The sequence below is a fragment of the Xyrauchen texanus genome, chromosome 31 (genome assembly GCF_025860055.1).
Source record: "Xyrauchen texanus isolate HMW12.3.18 chromosome 31, RBS_HiC_50CHRs, whole genome shotgun sequence".
Lineage (NCBI taxonomy): Eukaryota > Metazoa > Chordata > Actinopteri > Cypriniformes > Catostomidae > Xyrauchen > Xyrauchen texanus.
Window position 1 is genome coordinate 1,287,033 of NC_068306.1, and position 24,517 is coordinate 1,311,549.

The 24,517-nt window shown below is 39.1% G+C and overlaps 2 protein-coding genes across 3 annotated transcripts in view; one reads left to right on the forward strand and one right to left on the reverse strand.

Moving 5' to 3' along the window:
- Window positions 1-24,517, reverse strand: part of LOC127625016 (zinc finger protein 501-like) — a 617,707-nt gene that overhangs the window by 277,263 nt on the left and 315,927 nt on the right. The gene's annotated exons all lie outside the window — the stretch shown is intronic.
- On the forward strand, window positions 17-24,277 carry LOC127624986 (zinc finger protein 883-like). Its single transcript, XM_052099991.1, has 3 exons — window positions 17-57; window positions 13,299-13,509; window positions 21,697-24,277. Exons 2-3 carry the CDS (start codon window positions 13,299-13,301, stop codon window positions 23,136-23,138), a joined length of 1,653 nt encoding a protein of 550 aa, XP_051955951.1. The 5' UTR covers window positions 17-57; the 3' UTR covers window positions 23,139-24,277.

Here is a 24,517-nt window from a genome sequence, read left to right on the forward strand (position 1 = left end):
AACACAAGAAGAAGAAGAAGACCTGAGATCCACAACACCGTTTGAGCGCTAAAATCGGTACGTGTTTTGTGTGTTTTACATTGACAGATTTAGATTTTTCTGTGCATGTTGTTTTTATCTCTTTGGTGTTTTAATGACTTTAAATGAAGCTCATTATCGTCTGATGTAGTTTGTTTTGTTACTGGTGACGCCAGTGTTGCCAAGTCCGAGTTTTTCCTCCTCCTGAAAGGGCTAGTTTTGAGCAGCAAATGCGTGGGATTTTGTTGTGAAAACCTGGCAACCCTGCGTGGTGCTCATCTCTATTCACGGCATGTTGCTCAGGTGTTAAGCATTTGTATGACAGTTTAAGTCCGTGATCGTATGGAAATATACTCCCCCGGCTCCTACAATATCCGATCCAGTGATTTTGGCCAGTATCGGACTGAATATCGGATCGGCGCACCCCTAATTATTAAATAAAGTCCGCTGGAAATGTCAGAGGTTTTTGCTCTTTAATGTGTTTTAATAACAGCATCATTCTTTCCTAACAGTGAGGAGCAATCTCACTGTAACAATAACCCGAAACTGTCATTTAAACATACTTGTGTTAAAGATTATTACCTGTAAAATTGTGTCTAGTTAACTCATATATCCACAAAAAACCCTGTACCCATGTACATTTTTTTTTTTTTAAAGGGGCCCTATTATGTTTTGTTGATTTTACCTTTACTTTAGTGTGTAATATAGTTCTTTGTGCATGTAAAATGTCCATTGAATATTCTTGCTTTAGTGATTTTACATTGAAAATTAAATTCATTTTTTTTTAAAACAAAAAACTTAAATCAAATACATTTCTAAATTCAAACTGCACTCCAAACTAAATGAAAAGCAATTAAAATAATGAAGTAAAACAATAATATATATAAATCATTAAAAACAATGTGATGCCTATACCTTGACTTTGATACCGGTTCCTAAACGATACTTTTTTTCGATACCAATTTTATGAAATCATTTTGAGCAAGATTACGTACATTACACATTACCTAAAAAAAACTTTGGTTTTATTTTTTTTTTTTTCAGTTTGTTGACTTTTTTTTTTATAGACTCAAAGAATCTCCTGATCCTTCTGGTCTCCTCATGCAAGGGTTGGCAGGGCCAGAGGCTATAACATTAATGTGAAGAGGAAAAAACAACAACAAGAAAGCTAAACTGTTAATTCAGCCAACCCTAATAACAAGTATGGTTTATCAAGATTGTTAGTTTAATGTGAGTTAAACTTGATCAGTTCCTGTCAACCTTAAAGCATTTTTAGCATCGATTTAGCTAGCTATCTACAGCCATACATCCAAACAATATTAGGGCTGGGATAAACGATTATTTTTTAAACGATTAATCTAGCGATAATTTTTTCGATGCGTCGATTAATCTAACGATTAATTTTTCCAGTTCGATTACGATTCGATTTCGATTATCTCCCCATTAATTGACTTAATAGCAATTTATACATGTTGATTTACATATCTGAATGAATAAAAAAAATAATTCCTTAACATTGCAATATATGTTTATTGCTCTTAAAATAAAAGACTATACAAGTGCAAAGTAAAGCATTCTTAGTCAGAGGTAGCATTCAATAAAACCTGAATGAACCAAAAAAAATGAAGCCTTGAAAACACATAGGCCTAGCTTACTGAAAAAAGTGCATCTTGTAATTCTTCATTCACATAAAAATAACAACAACTTGATGTCTAGCATTCAATAAAAAAATAAAAAGGTCACCCAAAATACTTGTTTAGAGCAATTGAAAGAATACAGTAACCAATGTAAACTTGAGGGCTTTAAGCTAATACAGAGAGTGCTTTTCCAACAAAACATAAATACAAATTAATAGCGACAGTGTGAGCCAGCAGCCTGTCATGGCGTCCTTCCTGAACCAACAGAATTGAACATTTATGTTGAAAGCACGTAGTCCTAGCTTACTGAAAAAAGTGCATCTTTTAATTCTTCATTCACATAAAAATAACAACAACATATAGTAGTAATACAGTCTGCCACTCACCTTTTTCTTAAACTCAAAATTCAAGTAAAATTTTACAAGAGCAAAATAATGCATTCTGATATCTAGCATTCAATAAAAAAATAAAAAGGTCACCCAGCCACCCTTTGTTAGAGCTATTGAACGAATAAAGTAACTATTGTAAACTTGGGGGCTTTAAGCTAATACAGAAAGTTATTTTCCAACAAAAAATAATGAAAATAAACATTCAGAATTCAACATTTATGTTGAACATACTGAAAAAAAACATCTTCATTCACATGCAAATAACAACTTACACTCTGACACTTTCCTTTCACCTTAAGAATACTGTGTGTGTGCGCGCGCTCGTGCTGGTGCATTGCCGTGGTGCTAGAATGGAAGGCCATCTCCATTTTGCAAAGACGACATATCATTAGAATTAAAAGAATTCCCATACTTTAGAGGAACGAGTGCGTGCCGCCTTGCACTTCTGATAGTCTGAGGAGCCACTCGTGTTGCTACTACTCTCCGGCGCCGCCATCTTTGTTTTGGGTCTGACGAATCGGCGCGCATAATCGTCGATGCGTTGTCCCAGCCCTAAACAATATCTAATGTTACGTAGGTCCCAGTTTATAGGACTATGTCACTGCACACAGAAAAGTTAACATGTACACAAGCATGTACCAATACAAGTTAGCCGAATTATTTTGTTGGTTTGTTTGCTAAACATTAACTTTACCTGTCGGAGTCCCAGTCATAGCGGCGCTGCATTCATCAGTAGTTTTGGAGGACTCGTGTGGTGGGCATGTTGGAGGAGGACTCGTGTGGTTGGCATGTTGAAGGAAGCTCTGTGGCATGAGGATGATGAGAGGATGACTGCACCGGCTCGGCCTTCTTGCAGTTGAAGACGGAGCAACTTTCTGCTCTTAAGTTTAATCCGTGCACTGTCAAGTGCTTCATCAGATTTGTCATGTTGCCGGTCTTGGCAGCAATTATCTTGTCGTGAATATTGCATCACGTGCTGTTGGCATCGAGCCTGATGAAATTTTGACACACTTTTGATCTTTTCCACATCTTTCACATGTATGGGGTTTGAGACGCATACACACTACAGCCTCATGTGTGAACCGCATCTCCGGACATAACCGGCATAACAATATTGTTTTTCTTGATGTCTAAACACAGCCAATCACCAGCACTTTTAGATTTGGGCACATCTAGCATGCTACATGCTTATTGCTGACGTTTATGAGATGAAACCCTTAGTTATCGAAATTGGGTACCGAACGACAAGACATTTTTCGATAATCGATTGTTTAGAGGGAATTCGGTCTGTTTCTAAAATGTATCAAACTCGATATATGTATATATAAACATTTACCATCAGGCAAGAATCCGTCTAAACATGCATGTGGAAAATGACTTACAAAAATTCTAAATGTAAACATAATAATTATAATGATGATAATAATCACTGAAATATAAACCATGGAAACAAAGTAAGAACCCTTTACATGGCGGGTGTTCCACAAGACTGCACACCTCCGTACAAGCAGATATGGGCATAGATTATTTTCTGTCATCTGTTCTTAATAATGTAATAAAGAGTGTTTCATTAAGTGTGTGTCTACTGGCAAATTATATGTAATATTAATTTGATAATAATAGCCTAATAATAATAATAATTTAATACATGGGAGAAGAAGCTTGACACGGTCAAAGGTATCAGCTATATGCGATCACTCTGACCATCGTCGATTCTCGAGATCATAAACTGTCGGCACAACCCTAATGTGCATTTTTCTCTAAATTAACAAAATGTTCAGACCGTCTCGCTGCTGGTTTTTCTGACACATAATCATTACATCTTTTGCCGGTGTCACTGCTGCTCGCATCATGCAAAATATTTTAAAGGCTCGTTATTATGGTTTGGTATTTCTTTGCTAACACTGTTCTACATTACAATGTTACTTATAACATTCTTTCTCAGCCCTGGAACTTAAACCATTTTCTGATGCCCCCAAAATATATATTTAAGTAATTAAAATAATATCATAAACGTGTGACTAGTTGACTAATGGCTTAAACTATCAACTACTTGTCGACTAGGAAAATCTTTGGTCGGGGGGCCAACATTTAAAAAAATATATATTTTGCTGGATTTTTTTTTAGTTTTTACCAAAGAAAGTTGGTGCAGGTCCCACTATTTTGGGACAATCTGGCACTTCAGGATAACAACCTGTAAGTATGCTTGATTATTTGTGGATTTATCTGCTATCGAGAGTTAAAATGAGGAGTTTTGTGTTGTAACAATGGTGTACACCCAGTGCACAGCTGTAGGCCTCTGCTAACCTGATAGCCAATGTTATTGTGTTGAAATAGTTTTGCTATTCACGGCTAACTTGATCACAAACTGTGAGTAAACCTCTGTTCTTCGTTCATATCTCGGGTGAAAAAGGTTCGGCTACACCCATTTCAGAAAAAGATGACTGAGGAGTCACGTGACGTGGTTGACGAGAATGGCTGCGTGAGGAAGAGCTGCACCCATCCCAGCATGATATTAACTTTAAAACTTGACAAAGAGTCCAACTTTATGTGAGTTACCATATGAAAAGTTGAAGTTATATGACAATAATGCCAAACAATACCAGAAGTACCACTAATCCTCAGAGAACTGGCTCGGGTGGAACGAAGACTAACGAAGTGGCTAACGCTAGTCAAGCTAACCAAAAGAAACCGCAGCCTCATGACGAGCCCGGCGCTGATGAACCGGACGCTAGCACCATCCCCGGTAATGTAGCCAAAGAGTTTGCTAAACTTACCGCATTAATCCTGGAAAAGTCAGACGCCCACGACAAAAGCTGGAGGCTATATGGGTGCTACAGATAGCAAACTTGCTGAAATTACAAATCGCATTTCTCAAGTCGAGAGCCGTTTGGGCTTTCTCGAGGAGGCTACTGTAGCGACTGGGGGAATCAATGAAGGAATCATTAACTCGGCGGGTTCCGAACAAACAAGAACTTACTGTTGAAACTCCCCTAATTACTGCAATAGCGCCAACTAGTCTCCACAAGCACAATAAATGTATTGACAAAGAGACAATGAACTATTGACAGAGAACCGCATGTGACATCCGCATGCTCACCACGTGCTTATCGTGTGGACAGGAAGGGGGAAACTTTGAACATAAAAATGTGTGTGTGTGTGTTTTTCAGTTAAACACAGAACTGCATATTGCTAATGAAATACGTGTAATCCCTGTATGTTGTGTATTTCTGAGGTATATCAAACTCGTTAGAACTGTTTCGTTGTGTGTTTTAAACTCTGAGGCTTGATATTTAATAGCCGAAGAGTGTATATTCCTTTCTAAGTGTACCAAATATACCTTTCTTGGTATCAAATCTAAACCTTACGATTTGGCCTAGCTAAATTCGAATATAAGATCTTCGTAGAATGATATTACGTTATGTTTTGCCATCTTTTGAGTCATTCAGCCCAAAATCTCTTACCGTCATAAACCCAGCCAGAAATATGCAAATGAGCCATGACTGAACAAAGGAATCATTCTCCTGCCCAAAGAAAGGAGAATTTTACGACCTCCAAAGGAATGCTCAGACAGGGCTGATTCTCTTCAATTCTCTTACTGAGAAAGAGAAATGAACCCTGTTAATCCTATATATATATTCTATATATCCATGTGATAAATTCATTGACATATATCTAATGTGCCATCTCACGATTTCCCTTAAATGTTGTTGATCTATGTTTCTTGCAAACTCTAATGGGTTAATGTTTCAGACTTTGCATACAATGGTTAACCAAAATCATATGTGTGGCGTATTTGGTCTCTATAACTTGGTATTTTGAAGATTGAAATGACTGTGTACATGATATGTCGATAACAACAACATATTAGTATTACAAGTATATTTCCTATTTTCTTTCTTGCACATGCAATGGGCAATTTTACAACAAAGAGCAATAAACCAAATTCCCACCTAGAACTCAATCCCTTCTTATTGGTCGAGCCAATGAGAGGTGGGACATGTTTTCTAAGGGTATAAAATTGCTGCGCCCACTTCCTCTATCTTCTCTTCGAACTCTTATCTTCGAACTCTTGTCTTCGAACTTCCTTTGCTGCTTACTTCAACCCTCTTCTCCCGGACCTCTTCAAGCCATCTTACATCTCTCACTTCTTCTCCCGATCTTCTGCAACCCTCCGGAACACTCGCCAACTATTCAACAAGTATTCCTAAGACGCTTCGAACTTCTCGGAACAACCCTTCAATTCCTCTTCAAGTGAGTTTCAACTCCACGCTCTGGAAACACCGCACCGATGTCTCAAGAACGCCACGAGGACATGCAGTCTCGCTCAAGCAACACAAAGGTCTAGTGTGCAAGTATGATTTCACCTGAAATTCCAACGCGTTAAAGTGTGTAATTCCAGTTGCTGGCTCTTAAAGGGTTAATTGTTGTAATAAGTTTGCCATACCTCCAATAATTCTTCACTTTCCCTTAGTGCATTTATTTCGTTTATTTTATGCTTATTCTGTGTTATATGTATGTTTGTCAATTGCACTGATATATCATAGTGCCTTGTATTAAACTCAATTATACGCGTAATTGTCTGTGTGTGTTGGTTACAAAGCAAAGCCTCTTTAATGTGCGATTTTAAGCTAAGAGCTGATATTATCAAAGTAAGTTAACGTGCTTTTGATGAGTGAGCTTATAACTAGGAATAACCCCTCTGGAGAATTGATCAAAAGTACCAAATAAAGTGGTTCGGCGGATCGAACTGACTGGTTCGTGGTAGCCCTACGGGTCAATTTCATTGAGGTGTTATTAAAATTAATATAGCCTGTCTGCATATGATGTATATTCCTAATTAATCATAATTCGTTGTGTTTAATTATCTATATATATTTGAAGCAGACTCTTGGACTATATAAGCCCGTTTGGGGCGTTTTTACATGTATGGGTGTTCGGGTCACACTGTATGATTAATCATTGATTTCGATCAGTAATATTAATTGTACATTCCCCAAACCTGACCTGTTCACACCCTACACTATTGAGAGACAGCAGGCGAACCCTCCAGCCACAGTTACAGAGGTGGAAGCCCTCCACCAAAAACTGGACGACATTGAGAATCGGGAGCGAAGGAATAATTTACGGTTCATCGGGTTTCCTGAGGGCAGCGAGGACGGAGACACCTTGTCATTCCTCATAAAAGTTTTACCGGAGATCCTGAACCTCGATTTCCCCGGAGGACTGGAAATTGACAGTGCACAGGATTGGAGGATTGCGCAAGAGCTCAGGTCCTGAACATCCCTCGCCAGCAAGACCCATCATCGCCAGATTTCTCAGATTCCGGGACCGAAACCGCATCGCGGAGGCTGCACGCAAGATGGGTAAAGTTACCTGGAAGGAGCATCGTATAATGGTCTTCGCCGACTATTCCAAGTTGGTTAATGAGAAGCGCATAAAGTTCAACGAGTGTAAGAAGATGCTCCATGAAAAACGCACGAGATTTTCTCTCAATTACCCGGCAGTGCTCACCGTGAGATCAGCGCAGGGCCCCCGTCGATTTGATGACCATAAAAAAGCCCTGGCTTACATGCATTCCCTTGATTAACTCGGCGTTACTGTGTTTTGGTGTAATGGTATTTCGTGCCACAGTATCATGGCCTTAAATTGTGGGGGGCTGAGCTCTTTGCGGATTCTTTTTCTGTTGGTCTTCCTTTGGTCCCGGAGTGTATGAGGGTAAAGATGAATCCACTAAATGTTCCATTTTTGACTGTCAAACAGACATTTCGTCGTCGTCTTTTTTGTCTGAGCATAAGTGGATAATATTTCTGGAGGTTTTCTGGCTATATGGACTAATGGCGGGTCCTCGGATCATTTGTTTATTTTTTGTTTATTATTATTTTCTCTCACTCATTATGTCAGGAGGTTTAATTATTGGCTTTAATATTATATAATATTTTTTTATTTTAATTTTTTTCTGACAAATGGACAATGGTATCTGGTCATACAAAAAATATCACCAATCCTTTACGGACTATATGGACAAGTGGTGGGTTGTTGGATCCTTGTTCTGTGGGGGTATTCAGAGGTTGTTTCTGTAGACCAGTTCAGGGTCTCGTCGTGCGTTGTTTGTTATTTTGTATTTATTTTTTATCCTTTTTTTGTTTTTTAATCCTTTTTTTTTCTCTCGTTTCAATCAAGAGAGGACTCACCTGGAGGTTAGTAAAATCACTTTATTGTGCAAGGCAACACCGCTGCTTAATTTCATGGTGTAAAGTGAGGCTTTATTGGTAAGGCAGCCCAGGCCTTGTCCTTTCAATGTTCGCCCATTTTCTGGTTTATGCATAGGGGCGTCATGGGTCACGCAATCGGTTATTTTCTTTATGCAGACTTCTGTTTAATGTGTAACTCGTTGTCTATGTTTGAAATATCTTCCTCTTTGTTATTATACGGTTAATGGTTACGCTCGTGTCGGGCAGGTAGGAGGTTGGGTGGTCGTTACTGCCTGATTCTGGGCAGGACAACAGGTGCAGGGTGGGTGGGGCACGGTCATAGCGGCTTTAAGTTAGAGTCACGGACCAAACAGAGATTAGTGTTTGCGTCTGGCTGTACAGATGCATTTTCGTTGCTTTTGTTATCTGTATGTTTAAATTTAATGTGTTTTTTGTCTCTTATTATTTAGTGATGTTATTCATAAATAAGTCAGTTTGGAAAGTACAGCAAAACTTGTTTAACACTCATTTTACAATATTTCAGCTAGTAGTACAAAAGGGTTGAAACTTATGAGCTGGAACGTCAGAGGCCTCCACAACATAGTGAAGAAGAGGAAGGTATTAACTTTCATTAGATCTAAAAAATGTGATGTGGTATTTATGCAGGAGACCCACTTATTACCACAAGAATCTCAAAAGCTCCGGGGTGATTGGGTGGGCTTTGTGGCGGCTGCCTGTGGCAGTAGCAAGAGCAGAGGAGTGGCTACTCTAGTTAACAAGGGGCTACAATTTAAATGCTTAAAAGAGAATGCAGATGAGGAAGGGAGAATACTGTTGATGCTTTGTGAGATCCGGGGAAATAGTATTATACTTGCGAATGTGTACGCCCCAAATAGAGATGATCCGGCATTTTTTGGGCTACTTGAGAAGAAACTAAATGATATGGGAGACTATCCAATTATCATGGGGGGTGATTTTAATGAGGTAATGGACCCTATATTAGATCGTAGCTTTCCATCTGACTGCACCACTAGGGCACACGCAGTGCTCAAAGATATGTCCAAAGCATCCGGTCTAGTAGACATTTGGCGGCTACAAAACCCATCTTCTAGAGATTTTACATTCTTCTCTTCACCACATAGCTCGTTTTCCAGAATAGATTTTTTTTTGGTGTCTCATTCGCTGGTGTCAGCTATGGGGGCGAGTGACATTGGTAATATATTTATTTCAGACCATAGTCCAATATTTCTCCATATTCTGTCCTGTAATAAGCCGGCTAGGTCAACTAGATGGAGACTAAACTCTAGCCTTCTATTAGATGAGACCTTTAAGGAATCACTTAGATCACAAATCAACCTCTATATAGAGACCAATCTCCCAACAGCTCCGTCAGCAGAGGTAGCATGGGAGGCTTTGAAAGCCTTTTTTAGAGGCCACATAATTCAATACTCGTCATTCAGGAAGAAGGAAAACAACACTAAGCTCCAGGAGCTTGAAAAACAGATCATAACTGCAGAATCTAACTTTAAAAAAAATATGTCCTCTGAAAATCTTACCAGGTTGACTAGACTAAAATATGATTTTAATTCAATTATGACCCAGAGGGCAGAATTCTCTCTCTTTCGGGCAAGGCAGAAATACTTTGAGGAGGGTGACAAGGCTGGTAGACTACTTGCCAGGTACATTAAACAAAAAGAAGCAATGAGTACTATTCCTGCTATTAGGAGGGACAATGGGTCTGTCCTGACTGATCCCAAGGAGATTAATACAGTTTTTAGAGACTTTTATGTAAAACTCTATACTTCAGAGGCAGGGGGGGATAGGGATGACATTACATCTTTTCTGTCAACTCTTGATCTGCCGGTGTTGTCGGGGGACCAGCTCGAACGTCTTGAATCACCTGTTACTATTGAGGAGATAAGGGATGTTATTAAACACCTCCCTTCAAGTAAAGCACCAGGTTTAGATGGCTTTACGGCCGAGTTTTATAAAGCTTATGCTGAGGAACTTGCACCATTACTCTTAGACACCTATAATGAAGCTTTCGAGAAGGGTAAACTCCCTCCCTCATTATCCGAGGCCATTATCACCCTTATCTTGAAGGAAGGAAAAGACCCTCTAGACTGTAAGAATTTTAGACCTATTAGTTTGACCTCCTGTGACAGTAAAATACTATCTAAAATTGTAGCTAACCGTCTGGACAAGGTATTAACCTCCTTGATCCATCCTGACCAGGTCGGCTTTATGCGTTCGCGCTCCTCGCCTGACAACATCAGAAGACTTCTTGATATTATGTGGGCCACTCAGGATAATGCCTCTCCCATGGCTGCTATCTCGCTGGATGCCGAAAAGGCATTTGACAGGGTGGAGTGGCATTATCTGCTCTCCACCCTTGAATGTTTTGGCTTCGGCAAAAAGTTCATAGCTTGGATTAGGCTCATATATACTCATCCCTCAGCGTCAGTGCTTACTAACGGTATCATCTCCCTCCCATTTGAACTGGAAAGAGGCACGAGGCAGGGAGACCCTCTCTCTCCTCTACTTTTTGCAGTTGCACTTGAACCGCTAGCGGTTGCTATACGTAAAGAATCTGCATTTCCAAGCATACAAATCGGTGAAAAATGTCATAAATTGATGATGTATGCAGACGATATCCTTTTGTTTGTCACAGATCCCGAACAATCTCTTGCATCACTATTCAAAATTATTGACAAGTTCTCATCCATTTCGGGCTATAAAGTCAACTGGACAAAATCTGAGGCTCTTCCTCTCACTCCATATTGTCCCAAATCCCTCTTCCAGTCAGGCACTTTTGCCTGGCCTAAGAAAGGCATTAAATATCTTGGTTTAACATTCCCCCCCATATTGATGGATCTGATTAAAACAAACTTTGACCCCCTACTGGACAAACTGAGGGCTGACTTAGAGTGGTGGTCTCCATTGTATCTCTCTATGTGGGGGAAGGCAAACGTCATTAAAATGATTTGTGCTCCGAAATTCAATTACTTGCTACAGGCTATGCCAGTCCGAATTCCTTTGCGCTATTTCAAACAATTTGATCAACTTTGTAATAAATTTTTATGGAATAATAAATGCCCCAGGATGAACCTGCGAAAGCTGCAGAGGCCAGTGGACAAAGGAGGATTAGGTGTGCCCAACTTGCTTTTTACCATTATGCGTTTACCATAAGGCATATGGCACAGTGGTCTTTACCCCCGGAGAGAGCCCCTCCGTGGTTCCACCTCGAAAGCGCGGTGTCCTCCCCTCTCACACCCATTGCATACATCACAGCTAAATTAGCCCAACAGTATCAGTCACATCCCATTTTGTCTCATATTCAGTGGGTCTGGAAGAGAGTAGCTAAGATTCTTAAATTTGATCCGTATCTGCACCAGACTGCCGGGATCTGGCTAAATCCCAAGCTCTGTATAAATAAATCTCCCTTCCTTTGGAAGCTTTGGTTGCAAAAAGGGATTAGGGTGCTCGGTGACTTGTTCCAGGATGGGACATTAAAGTCTTTTGAGGCACTTAGTCAGGAATTTGACTTGCCACGTAATCAACAGTGGAAGTATATTCAGTTAAGACACCTACTGGTGCAGGTCTTCGGCTCCCCTTCAGTAGTCCCACCGAGCGGTGACATGTTGGAGAAGGTTCTAACAATCTATGGGCGTGGCCATGAAGCCTCTGCCTACTACGCTATGATCCTTACGGCCTCGGATTCTAATATTTTGTCCCTTAAAATGACATGGGAAACTGATTTAAAGGTGTCATTTACAGATGCAGAATGGGGCAGAATTCTTAGCAATGGGGAAAAAAAATGTCAAGGGAACTGCGAACGCGACTTATCCAATTCAAAATACTGAATAGAATCTATTGGACACCATCCAGGCTGCATAAGGTTGGTTTGGTTGATAACTCAGAATGCTGGAGGTGTCGGGACAAAAATGGTACCCTTGTACACATGCTATGGAGTTGCCCAAAAATTCAGGCATTTTGGTCTTCCCTACATACAATCGTAGAGAAAATTGTCGAACAGAATATCCCACTCACCCCTAGTCTGTTTATTTTGGGGGACCCCTCTGCATTAAGTGACCTGGCCCCTCCACTCTCTAACGGGATCCAGACTGTCCTCATGCTAGGCCGGAAACTTTTGGTCAAAGAATGGAAAGCCCCCTCTGCACCAGCACTGGATTTGTGGTACGCCGCTCTGTGTCAGCTGGCTGCCCTTGAACATCTGTCCTATAGGAGTACAACTTGAAATGGGGAAAGTTTCATTCGTACACCTTGAAGGTTTAACGGCGTTCCGGCTCAAAAACATAGCATTTAACTAGGAAACATGATTGATGGATACATTTTGATAGAATACGGTACCTACATTTAGGCAAGGCTGTAACTCAAGGGCTAGGTGCATCACTGTTTTATTTTATTTTATTATTATAATTTTTCTTTTTTTTTTTTTTCTAAATATATTTTGTTTTTGTCTATGGTCGTGCTATGTCCTCCTTTCATTCTATTTTGTTGTATGAGTATTGCTTTATTTTTCAGTTGGAAATGTGTGTGTGTTTAAATGTTCTGGAAAATCAATAAAATATTAATCATAAAAAAAAAGAAAAAGATGACTGATTTAGATGCACTACATGTCTTTTACTTGAATCTTTGTCAGGTCACAATATCGACGTTGTACTTGTAAGAAAGCTGCAAAAGTAAAACTAACCTCGAGTCATGCTTGTGAAGGTGGTTCTGGTCGATCAGCTAGTTCTTCCAAACTTTCATTATCGACGCCACTGATGCCATAGTTACAATTTTCAGAAAGGGGGGCTTTAAAGAGACAGGAGGGAAATCAGAGCATTTCAGCCAGAGTATGAAGAGCAGGGAAAATAAATGTGCAGTATGAAAAACAACGTGTTTTTTGAACATTAAAGTATATAAACCTTTTCTAGTAGACCCCAAAATAAATATAATTTGTTTAACAGACCTGTTCTTCTGTATAATCACATATAATAATCTTTTAGAGTTTGATGAATGTCAGTCCATAATAATGATGATGTTTTTGTGTTCAGATGTTCATCATGAGAGAGCAGGTGGATGTGATTCATGCTGGAGAACAGCAGATGCTGCAGACACCAGTGAAGATGTGTTCAGTGAAGCTGCTGGACTGCAGGAACCTGATGACGATGAGAGGAGAAACCACAGCTGTGGTACAACAGAGTGATGATGATGATGAAACCACAGCAGAGGAACAACTGAGCGATGATGATTTTATTCCTTCAGGTGTGTTTTTGAGGTGTCACCATTTACTTAAATTGTTTAGAAAAAAAAATTCAAATTGAATTTTCACTGTGAATGGTGACTGGGGTAATTATATCTAAATCATTATTATCATGAAATGCAGTATTGATTGTATAAATTAGGGGCGTTTCCTTGTATTTGATCACAGGACTACCATTGAACGATCTCATTAATAGGTTAAAAGGGAGAGTAGAGAGAGAAACATCACAGATAACAAGAATCTTGAAGGTGTACTTAGTTATTCTAATCCAATACACTTTTTGCCAAATTCTATAAATATCTCCAGCCAATCAGCAACGGGGTGGTTCTTGCATGTGCACAGGATGTGGAGTGGGGGCAGAGCGAGAGGGAAATTAATTAGATGGCAAATCTGGCTGATGTGAACTTTCTAAACTCCAAGGAGGACAAGTGGCCGAGAAACCGACCAAGAGAAAAAGGTCAGATGAGTATAAACTAAAAAAGAAGGATTATGATAAGTCGAGGGCTAGGAGCCGCATCAACATCGGCGAGGCTTTTCAGCAGTGGAGAGACCTCAGAGAGTAAAAGGCTTGAAGATGGATGCAGAAGTTGCTCTTTTTTCGATAGGTGGGTAACATACATTTTGCTTTGTTTCACTGAACCCATATATGCTGTTGTTGTGATGTTAGATTTAGTAGCAGTAGACATGAGTGTCTGGAGCTGGTGAGCGTAAAACCTTCTCGCGTGCATGAATTTGGGGGGGCTTCCAAAGGAGCACTGTAGGGAGGGGTGTGTTTATTTTGGCAGTTGAGTTCTAATATCAACAGTTTTTCACAGGAATCGCTGAGTGCACCTTTAAAGATCACTTTTTATTTCTGTGCTTGTGTGGTAGTGTTTGACTGACAGGCAGCTTCTGTGTTTGTTCTTTATTTGTGTGTGCTCTGAGAGCGCTATTGGTAATATGGATATGTGCCTAAACTGTGAAATGTATATACTAGAAACCCTAACTAGATAAAAGATTTGGTCAAAATGTCTATTTTTTTTTTTTTTTAGGTATGAATATAAACATAGTCTGTTAAAGACCACTCACTGTATTCACTTATTTTATATAATAGATAATTTTTAGAAAAATTTTGATAATTTTAATCGGTTTAAAAGTACTAATGTCAAAAAATCATCTAGTGAAAAACTGATTTAAGTGAGGAATAATTGACTCCAGCCGATTAAATTACTGAAACATAATGCACACCCTGAGGCCAAAGTCAATTCCTCTGCTTGTACCACAGTCACCACACATTGGGACATTCTTCAGGTCCAAAAAAAAATAGTAAACTTAGCAAAAAAGAAATGTCCCTTTTTCAGGAGACTGTAATTTAAAGTCCAAATAAATGTACAAATCTTTATTGTAAAGGCTTTAAACAATGTTTCCATGCTTGTTCAATGAACCATAAACAATTAATAAACATGCATTTATGGAACGGTCTATAAGACACTAAAAGCTTACAGATGGTAGTCACAGTTATAAAAACTTAGGACACTAAATAGAACTTTTTACTGACCAAAGGAAAGATCTCCAGGGTCCCTGCTCATCTGGTGAAACTGCCTTAGGCATGCTGCATGGAGGCATGAGGACTGCAGATGTGGCCAAGGCAATAAATTGCAATACCCGCAGTGTGAGACACCTAAGACAGTGCTACAGGAAGGACAGCTGATCGTCCTCGCAGTGGCAGACCACATGTAACAACACCTGCACGGGATCGGTACATCTGAATATCACACCTGCGGGACAGGCACAGGATGGCAAAAACAATTGCCTGATTTACACCAGGAACACGCAATCCCTCCATCGGTGCTCCGACTGTCTGCAATAGGCTGAGAGAGGCTGGACTGAGGGCTTTTAGGCCTGTTGTAAGACAGGTCCTGACCAGACATCACTGTCAACAACGTTGCTTCTGGGCACAAACTCTCTTTCGCTGGACCAGACAGGACTGGCAAAAAGTGCTCTTCACTGACGAGTCATGGTTTTGTCTCACCAGGGGTGATGGTCAGACTCACGTTTATCGTCAAAGGAATGAGGGTTATACCGAGGCCTCTACTGTGGAGCAGGATCAATTTAGAGGTGGAGGTTCCATCATGGTCTTGAGTGGTGTGTCACAGCATCATTGGACTGAGCTTGTTATCATTGTAGGCAATCTCAATGCTGTGTGTTACAGGGCAAATATCCTCCTCTCTCATGGGGAACCCTACCAGCAGGCTCATCCTGACATGTCCCTCCAGCATGACAATGCCACCAGCCATACTGCTCGTTCTGTGCATGATTTGAGTGTCAGTGTTCAGCCATGGCCAGCAAAAAGCCCGGATCTCAATCACATTGAGCACGTCTGGGACTTGTTGGATCTGAGGGTGATGTCTAGGACCATTCCCCCCATAAATGTCCTGGAACTTGCAAGTGCCTTGGTGGAAGAGTGGGGTAACACCTTACAGCAAGAACTGGCAAATCTGGTGCAGTCCATGAGGAGGAGATGCACTGCAGTACTTAATGCAGCTGGTGGCCACACCAGATACTGACTGTTGTTGAATAATTTTATGTTCATACAAATATTTACATGTTAAGTTTCCTGAAAATAAAAGCAGTTGAAAGTGAGAGGACATTTTTTTTTTGCTGAGTTTAGAATCACTTAAATACAAACTTTTACTTTTTCAATTTCTGAGGGTTTATTAAATACTCGATACTGTTAAAGCACATTTTTTCTTAATTTTGACTTTCTATTGTTTTTATTTGCTCTGTTGCTTGTAATTTCTTTCTTCTTTATTACTGATTGTTTACTTGAATTATTAGGCTACTTGAGAACAATGTTTACTTAACAAAATAGTTGGTATTCGTTTCCGTTGCATTTCGTGGAGATTGCGCTTCCACCAGCTAAAATACTCTGAAATTAGTTGTATCTACTCTGCATCTATTTTCGCATCTCTGACAGTAATGGTATTTAAAATATTCTCTTCTCTAGAATTCATTTTTTCAAGCTAACTAATAGCGATGTTCACGGATAGTCGACATTCGGTTAACCGTTTGACAACACTAATGGAATACCAAAACATTTTGTTATTCTACACATGCCTCTGCACTGTTTTTCAACAGTTGAATTCAGAAGTTTACATACACCTTAGCCAAATACATTTAAACTCACAATTCCTGACATTTAATCATAGAAAACATTCCCTGTCTTGTGTCAGTTAGGATCACTATTTTATTTTAATATGTGAAATGTCAGAATAAGCTTCTGTGCTCAGTGTGGTGGTGGAGATGTATTCCCGATCCGGACTGACTGAGGTCACCCAGTCAGGAAGTCCAGGATCCAGTTGCAGAGGGAGTTGTCCAGGCCCAGAAGGTTCAGCTTTCCAATCAGGTGCTGAGGAATTATTGTGTTGAATGCTGAGCTGAAGTCTATGAACCGCATTCAAATGTATGAGTCGTTTTTATCTAGGTGGGTGAGAGCAAGATGGAGGGTGGTGATGGGTCATCAGTTTAATTGTTTGGATGATATGTTAACTGCAGTGGGTCTAGTGAGGGGGGCAGCTGGGTCTTAATGTGCCTCATGACAAGCCTCTCGAAGCACTTCATGATGATGGGTGTGAGTGTGACGGGATGATAGTCGTTGAGGCAGGACACTGAAGACTTCTTTGGCATGGGGATGATGGTGGTGGAACAACGGCACTGCTCAGAGAGATGTTGAAGATGTCAGTAAGAACATCTGCCATCTGGTCTGCACATCCTCTGAGCACTCTGCCAGGACTCTATGTAGAGTTTTCCTGACATCAGCCGTGGTGAGACAGAGCACTTGGTCGTTGGGAAAAGGGATGGTCTTCCACGGCACCACGTTGTTCTGCACCTCAAACCGAGCGTAGAAGTCGTTCAGCACATCTGAAAGGGAGGCATCTTTGTCACAGGCAATTGATGTTGTTCTGTAGTTGGTGATGGCCTGGATGCCCTGCTACATGCGCTGCGTGTCGCCACTGTCCTGGAAGTGACTGTGGATTCTCTGGGCGTGTGCGCGCTTTGCCTCTCTGATGGCCCAGGACAGTTTGGGCCTTGCTGTTCTTAGGGCCGCCTTGTCACCTGCTCTGAAGGCGGAGTCTCGAGTCCTCAGCAGCGCACGCACCTCCACAGGTACATCTCCAAATCATTAGACCTCCTATCAGAAGCTAATTGTCTAAAAGCTTGACATAATTTTCTGGAATTTTCCAATCTGCTTAAAGGCACATTTAACTTGGTGTATGTAACTTCTGACCCACTGGAATTGTGAAAAATGACTCATGTCATGCACAAAGTAGATGTCCTAAATGACTTGCCAAAACTATTATTTGCTAATAGAAAATATGTGGAATGGTTAAAAAAAATGTGTTTTAATTACTTCAACCTAAGTGTATGTAAACTTCAACTGTAGGTACTTTAAACAGTCCTGTCCAGCAGGTGGCTGAAATTCACCAGAAGTTGTTTTGTGAACCACCAGAAAACACAAGAAGAAGAGCTGAAATTTTATGCGCTCAGTTTGGTATGCGTTCAATGTGTTTTACATAATTTGTGACATTTGTATTTATTTGTAAGTAGATTTTTTTTATGTCCTGGTTTCAGCCTGGTTGGCTCACTGATTGTTTTCATGCAATTCCTTGCTATTGTCTCTGCTATTGTTTGCAGAGAATAGAAGCAATTTTGTCGCGTTGCACATTGATGTGATGATACGTTCTCATTTTCAGTAAATAATCTGAAAAGTATCTGGTTACCATGGCAATGACATCATGTGCTTGGCATGTTTTACTGTCACAGTTAATGTTCATTTCCTCATGAGCACTGAGGTAAATCAGCAATTTTTATGCAGTACAAGCACTTAAATGTTGTGAATTTTGTGTTAAAATATGTACCTGCCTTGACAAGTCATTTCATAATTACACATGCAATATGACATCATATGGATAGAATAGGCTACACAGAATTTGTTGATCAAAAAAAAGCTAAAAATGTGGTTAAATCATGAAAACAAAAATCTAAATAAAATATACATTTTCATAAACTACATAGCTTATACAGTTAAGTGCAGAAGTTTTATATATTATGCATATATAACTTTTATAGGGCGTTTTCAGACATTTTGCTCATTTGGTTTGTTACAAAACAGGAGCTAAAATTGCCACAATGATACATTTGTATTTTCTTCAGTTCGCATTCACAAGGCAACATTTCAAAATGGACCAAAACTGTGTCAATAAAAGTCATATGTAAGCAAACTGTCCCCTTATTGGTCAGGATGTTTGTGCACTGTTCTGGGATTTAGCGCATCCATTGATATACATGGTAAAAATTTTGTGTTGTCAACGTAACACATTTTCATGTGTTATTTATGTCAAGCTCATGCAAAACATCACCGCATTGCATTGTGCAGAATGCACGTTCCAGACAGAGTAAATACACTTTATCCGACACAGGAATTAAATGCAATTTAAAATTTGTGGCATTGTTATTTTTGTCTTTCATTACTTCTGCATTGAAAACAGAGAGAAGCCACGTAATTATTATATTTTTTTAATCTGTCAAATTTGCTGACGTCGTCCTTTCTGTGTTTTGCTGCTATGTGAGAGAAGCAATCATACTAAAATTACCTCAGGAATCATAAAACATATCCTAGTTTAAACATGCAACTATCTAGGTTATTTATGTGATTTGATGATGAGTTACTGTGAGGTGCTAACCTACAAATGTCTTCTCCAAAGATCCATCAGGTATGTTCATGGATCCGTTGGATCAGATTGCATTCTCATATATGCCTAAACAAACCGAACCAAGAGAGAAAATGCAACAGTTGAAAGTGCCCTCATTCTCGCACCATTATATGTAAGGGTATTTGACTAAATTAAACTGTCCTTATTGTAACTTATTAGGTAATGGAATTAGTCGTGTTCGACAACCATTATAAATTAGATAAAAATGTAAAATAACTAGATTATTTGTCTGAATAAATTCTCCACCATTAAAATCGTAATGCAATGTATCAACAGTTTCTCACAATACTCACAATTTCTACTGTAAGGAATTAGCTTTAATAATTTAATTGTGATTAATTAACTTATTGGAGTGATATTATTCTCATGTCTTATTGAAAATAATATCACACGTATTTAGGTACATCTTTGAAGCTAAATCTTTTAGAAACAGGGATGAGATTATTCATCAAAATATACCACAGTCATTCATCTTTGAATATAGACAACCTTTTTTGCTCTTCTAAACATAAATCTAATCTAACACATATATACATGTGACAGGTTGGTGAGAAGAGTGACAGAATGTGAAAAATGATCAATACAGTGAAAATGAACTTTATGGAGTCTGTTGACAGCCTTGAGAACCATTTACCCTTCTTTAATCTACATCGATTTGCTATCAGATTACCCAAATTATCTAACTAATACACCAGCACTTTGAGCACAATATTGGAGATGTATTTGTGTGTAGTGGTATTTCCTGGCGTTCTTTGTGTTGCTTGGTTCTTGGTCAAGTTTGTTCCATCGATGTTTTGGACCTCTGTAAGATCGAAGTTATTGTCTGTATGAATGATGAGATTTGGCTTTGAATTGAGTCCTTCTCATGGGTGTGTGAACCCTAGAGAGTGATGAGATTTCTCGGGACGTCGAGTCACGAGCTTCCTTGGACCTCACATGGCAGGGACCTGGTTCCATCGAGATCTCGAGAAGACCACGAGGGAAGAGTCAGAACGAAGTCTGAGCTGTCCACAGAGCAGGAGAGATGACGAGAGAGATGAGAGGAAGAAAGCGTGTTCTTCCTGTTTGGAAACATTGGAACTGAAATTGGCCGCATCCCCAAAGGTGTCCTGCGCCAATCAGAAGTGACATTTCAGAGTCACATGGTCAACTGGGCTGTCTTTTCTGACAGTTGATTTATGGTCCTTTCAAATCTCCAACTCAAAAATAGTGCATATTTAATCATGAACATTTATATCTTGAGAATGGTATAAGAGACACGATATTCGTTGTGATCAGTTTCTCTGTATATGCCAGCGAACGCTTAAATAATAAACTTGCAGGTATGGCATTGCCGGCCGACATCAAGCATTGCGGGGTAAGTATCTTTGCAATTGCGAGGTCAGCTCAAGGTGCTTTTATATATCAAATTTGACACTGTTAGCAAGGTTGAGCTCATTTGCTGAAAAAACATCATGCAACAATGTAAAAACAGGTTTCTAGTGTGCAAGCAAATGTGAGTGAAAATGACTGCGTGTGAATGTGGAAAATGATTTGGCCACACCGGATGTCTGACACCTGTCATCAAAGCATGAACTTATGCAATCAGAATCAAAACTCCCTGTTTATCTAACCTTAAATACAAATTAATTTTTAAACAAAAAAAAAAAAGACAAACTAAAATTGTTGAAGTGTGTGAGTCTGGTGAAACAGTGCAAGATCAACTTTACTTGATATCACTAAACTACGTCACCTAGCGGTGTGCTGGGCTGGCGAATAAAGATATTTGTGTGATGCAAGACACCTGAGTAGATGCATTTTTGTTTTACCACAGAAGATTGGGTTATTTCATTGCAAATTTATCTGACCTTAATGACAACCATTTTGGTGTTTCTATACTAGAGGACACACAAAATATTTTTTTCCAGTGAGACATACTTAAACTGGGTTTGAATGTTATTTTAGACTAATGAAATTAAAAGAACGGTAAATCTCAGAACTTTATTTTTGTACTCCTATTGTCACCTCACATACCTCAGTTTGGGAAACACTGTAGTAGAGGAATATAGCTGATAAAATGTGTCTGATCAGAAGGTAAAAGTTAATTCCACATTCTGGTGGTTGGGAGCAGAGGTATTCAAGCCTTAATATACTTTAATACGAGTTTCAAAGTAATGGAGACCTGTGGAAAGTTACATTTTTAAACTTTGAAATGTTGCTAAAATTTTGACCCTTCTTGTGTTCCCTAGACATTTACATTTGGAGAAAATATTTGCATATTGTGTTCCCTTCAATTATATCCAAAATATTCTATAGTTGGTTTTAAAAAAAAGTCTTGAAGGAACCCTGTATGAATAAACCAAACAAAAATCACAAATATATACTGGACATTTGTCATGTTCTGCAATTAAAGGTGTAAAACATTTAACTAATTAAAACTTATTGTGTTTATTGTAGAACTGATGGAAGTGAGAGAAGAACATGAAGAGCTGAAGGAAGTGGAGGAGGAACAACAACATGATTTCATAACTGGAGAAAAATCTTTAAGTGGCTCAAAGACAGAAGACAATTTCTCACCTAAAAGTCCTCAAAGAACAGCCAAGAAATCTTTCACGTGCTCTCAGTGTGGAACATGTTTCACACGTAAAAGCAAACTTAGTAAACACATGAGAGTTCATACTGGAGAGAGACCTTACACGTGCCATCAGTGTGGAAAAAGTTTTGCATATGCAACCAATCTCAGGAGTCATCTCTTTTGTCACTCTGGAGAAAAGCCATTTGGATGTGATAAGTGTGGTAAAACATTCGCTCTGACACGGTACCTAAAAACACATCTGAAAACTCACACAAATGAGAAGCCTTACAAGTGTTCATTTTGTGGAAAGAGTTTTAAACATCACTTCTATTTGAAAGAGCACCAGAAAATACATACCGGTGTGGCGGCTCATATGTGCTTTAAATGTGGGAAGTTCTATATTACAGCCGGCAGCTTGAAACTGCACCAAAGAATTCATACAGGAGAGAAACCATACAAGTGCTCACACTGTGGAAAGAGTTTCAATCAGTCACAAACCCTGAAATCACATGAGAGAATTCATACTGGAGAGAAACCTTACAAGTGCTCACACTGTGAAAAGAGTTTCACTGAGTCGCAATCCCTGAAATCACACGAGAGAATTCATACAGGAGAGAAACCTTACAAGTGCTCACACTGTGAAAAGAGTTTTGCTTGGTCAAATATCCTGAAATCACATGAGAGAATTCATACTGGAGAGAAACCTTACAAGTGCTCACACTGTGAAAAGCGTTTCACTCAGTCAGAAATCCTGAAATCACATGAGAGAATTCATACTGGAGAGAAACCTTGCAAGTGCTCACACTGTGAAAAGAGTTTCACTCGGTCACAAACCCTGAAAACACATGAGAGAATTCATACTGGAGAGAAACCTTACAAGTGCTTACACTGTGGAAAGAGTTTCACTAAGTCAGTACACCTGAAGACACATGAGAGAATTCATACTGGAGAGAAACCATACAAGTGCTCACACTGTGAAAAGAGTTTCACTCAGTCAACAAACCTGAAAACACATGAGAGAATTCATACTGGAGAGAAACCATACAAGTGCTCACACTGTGAAAAGAGTTTCACTCAGTCACAACACCTGAAATCACACAAGAGAATTCATAGTGGAGAGAAACCTTACAAGTGCTCACACTGTGGAAAGAGTTTCACTTGGTCACAAGACCTGAAAACACATGAGAGAATTCATACTGGAGAGAAACCATACAAGTGCTCACACTGTGGAAAGAGTTTCACTCGGTCACAATACTTGAAAAGACATGAGAGAATTCATACTGGAGAGAAACCTTACCACTCAGGGCCTGAAATAATTTTCTGAAAATGGGGAGTGAATTCCCCCTTAAGGCCTCGATATACTTCATACGAAATTATTGAATGGTTGTGACATAATTTAGAACAAAATCTGGCCAAAAAGGTGTTAATTAAATTAAATGGTCCTATTTCTACATTACTATGTCAGGAGAATTATAATGGAATCAGTTGTGTTTGACAACCGTTATAATTTTGATAAATGCTTTAATAAGAGAATTATGATTAATTCTGTGTAAAATGTGTGGCAATGATAAAAGTCTGTCTTTTGTATTCAACAGAAGAGATAATCTCATGCAGGTTTGGAACAAGATTAGGGTAAATTATGATCATTTCATTTTGGGGTGAACTATTCTTTTAAACTTTATTTTAAACTTTTTTGTTTCCCAATGATGTCTGAGTGTGTGCTGCTTTATTAGATAAAGATTCCAAATTATAGGAACATTTAGGAAATGTCAATGGAAATAAAACACTGGTCACTTCAGATTTTCCTGTATAATGCAAGAAAATATATTTTTAAGTAGAACAGCAGCAGGACTGATTAAACCAAGAGGTCCTCACAGCGGACTGTACCATGATGATGCAGTGGATTTCAACTGCTATGTCACAGACATCTATTACGTAGTGGATTAAATCAAAGTTTTAATGGATTTAAAATATTCAGAGCAATGATATACTGGATGTTTTTAATGCAAACATTTTATTCAGCATGTAAATTAGTGAGAGAGTGCAATAATTACTATATTTCCGTAATATTTATGTTAATTGTATGCACATTAATAACTTGAGCTTCTGGGATTTCAGTCTCCTAAAGAATATGAGACGTTGCTGACTGTTTTGAGTGAACCCAAATGCAGGAACCTTATTGAAATACAGGCAAGTGAACAGGTAGTAAATTAACTTAAGTGGCACAGAGTTATGAAGATGGTTGTAGACAAATGCGGATAAAAGATTCATGAGTGGCCAGATCAAAAGGATAATGTAACTGTAGAGTATGAACGGAAAATCATGAACTCATTAATTCTGAATGCAATGCACACATTTTTGCGAAGGGTCCTAAAACCCACACACTGTTACTCCCCATCGAAATCACCAGTTAGCGCCAGCGAGTCTGGGATTTTAGAGTGCTTCCTGACACCTTTACAAACAAAGAGCCTCTCCAGAGAACCTTGTGACATCAGCTATCTACTAGCTTAGCAACATCAAAGAGGAACGCACACACACACACACACACACACACACACACAAAGTTCCTACCATTAAAACCCAGGAATGGTTGATTTCTAAAGGAAATATGATCTATTCCTATATGCTTGTGTATTTCTGCTGTTGTATCAAACTAGTTAAGATTGTTAGTTGTGTAGTTAAACTCTGAGGGCTTATATAAAG